At 53.1% G+C, this 2,300-nt stretch overlaps 1 protein-coding gene across 1 annotated transcript; it reads left to right on the top strand.

The window, feature by feature from the left end:
* Positions 1-213: 213 nt before the first annotated feature.
* Positions 214-1,746, top strand: WHR41_09667 (uncharacterized protein; the record flags this gene model as incomplete). Its single annotated transcript, XM_069378269.1, has 1 exon — positions 214-1,746. One exon carries the CDS (start codon positions 214-216, stop codon positions 1,744-1,746), a length of 1,533 nt encoding a protein of 510 aa, XP_069224808.1.
* Between the last annotated feature and the right edge of the window lie 554 nt (positions 1,747-2,300).

Consider the following 2,300-nt stretch of genomic DNA (forward strand, 5'->3'; position numbering starts at 1 on the left):
CTTGCAAATTGCTGCTCTGCTCAGTCAGCACACGTATCCCTACCCGACCAGATTCCCTCCACCCGGAACCAAAGTTTTGTTCCAATAGCCGGATCCGCTAGCGATGGCGTCGGCTATCGAAGAGAAGGCCATGCGTTGCGAGAAAATGAAGATTAATGGAACATATATCTTCTCGGTCTCGCCCGGTTCAAAGAGGCGGACGGGAGCGATCCCATGTCATACTACCAGATTGCTGCCATCCACGGCCAGCCGTATGTTGCTTGGGACAACAACGAGCCGTGCGATGGCTGCGCCTCCTCAGGGTACTGCACCCATCAGTCGACCCTGTTTCCGACCTGGCATCGCGCTTATATGGCGCTCTTCGAGCAGGCGCTGTCGCTGAATGCGATGTCTGTAGCCAAGCAGTTCACCGGCGATGAACGTGGCCGTTATGTACGAGCTGCCAAACGTCTCAGACTGCCATTCTGGGACTGGGCCAAGCTTCCTTTGGAAACTGCAGACTCTTTCCCTCGAGTGTTCACCGACGAAGAAGTGCTCGTCACTACTCCCTCAGGTCGTGCGAACATCACCAATCCCCTAAAGAGCTATGTGTTCGGACCAAATGAAGACTACAGTTTCATGAACGCCAACGAAACATACAGACGGCCAACTTTTGCCGTCAGTGACATCCTTCAGCTGCGTGCTGATCTTTGGGCTGCGCTGTCATCTGGTCAGCCCTATCCGGACTTCAGCACCGAAGCCAGGCTCGATGGTGCCAACAAGGGGACAAAAAGTCTGAACCCCAGCAATTTGGAGGCGATACACGACCACGTGCATGTTCTTGTCGGAGGTCACATGAGTGTCGTCTCACAAGCGGCTTTTGATCCTATTTTCTGGCTGCATCACACAAATGTGGACCGGATACTCGCCATCTATCAAACCGCCTACCCTGACGAGTGGGTTTCTCAATCTGTGGAAGCCGCTTCTTCCATGTGGTATACTTCCGGCACGGTCACGGATGGGAACACCAGCCTTCAGCCCTTCCGATCGAGTTCGAAGAACGGATTCTGGACTTCCAACGCATTGCGTTCCACACGTGCGCTGAACTACACGTACGAAGGTCTCGGCGAGGAGAATGTGACATCCGTGATCAACGGCCTCCATACTGGGAAGATTTCGGTCGCTGGGCCAGATCAAGAGGTCCACGGCGGCCTGGCCAAGAAAAGTGATGAAGTTCACGGTGTTATGTCATGGCTCGACGACGGCCAGGCGGCCGGTCCCCCAATCAAGCTGACGAAGCATTTCGCCAGCATTCAACTTGACTCCGGAGCTCTGAACGGATCCTTTACCATCTTTCTTTTTGACGGGGACTTCAACAAGACCAACCCCACGGAGTGGCGGAAGAGTAGAAGCTTGATGGGGTTCCACGGCTTTTTCCTCTCGGGCTCGCTCTTCAATCCTGGCTTTCAACTGCGTGCAGGTGTCTCCATTCCCGACAGGTCTTTCCCGCCCGACCTTCCAGAGAGGTCAGGAATAGCCCAGAGACGTGATTTTGGCACCATCAGCGACCTTGCCAGACAAAGATTCGACTGGCGCATAGTTGATGCAGACGGTTGCATCAAGGATGCCAGGAATTTGCCTGGCGTGGATGTCAGCATCATCCGTTCCGAAGTTCACTTGCCTTGCGATGAAGCCAGTCTGCCTGTTTGGGAGGACTTCACCGTGGTGGAAATGCTCACTGACCGAAACAAAGCCGAGTGTCACTGAGCTCGTGGCCGAATCAGCGGCCGGAGGTCTGACTTCGTTGTGTTACGTTGACACGTGATCCTAATCCACATGTACACCAATAGTCTCGCTCACAAAGAAAATCAATTTATACAGCTAAGCTTGCAATCCCTACAGCATGTACGATGCCGCACACTTCGTTCGATCATGGCGCCCAATTCGCTCCCTCGCAAGTCGTCATACCCTGCGCAAAGTCAACCACACGATCCCAGATCCATCCTGATGTAACTCCAGGCTTAGCCCTTCCCAGCCTTAGATGGACGTGTGTCTTGCATGATCCATCTTTGTCATAGGAAAATTGCATGCATTCTGGATCCGCCATGCACTTGTGTCTACCTTCATCAATTGAAGAGGCGATCATCGATCGGTCCTCGCTCAAATTATCCCAATTTCCCTTGACGGACTTCATCCGAGGCATGGCAAATTTGGTAAAGATCTCTATGTGACGCAAGACTTTTTTCCCCTGCGAAGCGTTAGGTCAGTATCCGCATTCCAAGGGATCTAGGACAAACTAGCACCCACCGGGTTTTGGTTGA

Source organism: Cladosporium halotolerans, assembly GCF_011745625.1.
Source record: "Cladosporium halotolerans strain TM138-S3 chromosome Unknown Sca251, whole genome shotgun sequence".
Taxonomy (NCBI): domain Eukaryota; kingdom Fungi; phylum Ascomycota; class Dothideomycetes; order Cladosporiales; family Cladosporiaceae; genus Cladosporium; species Cladosporium halotolerans.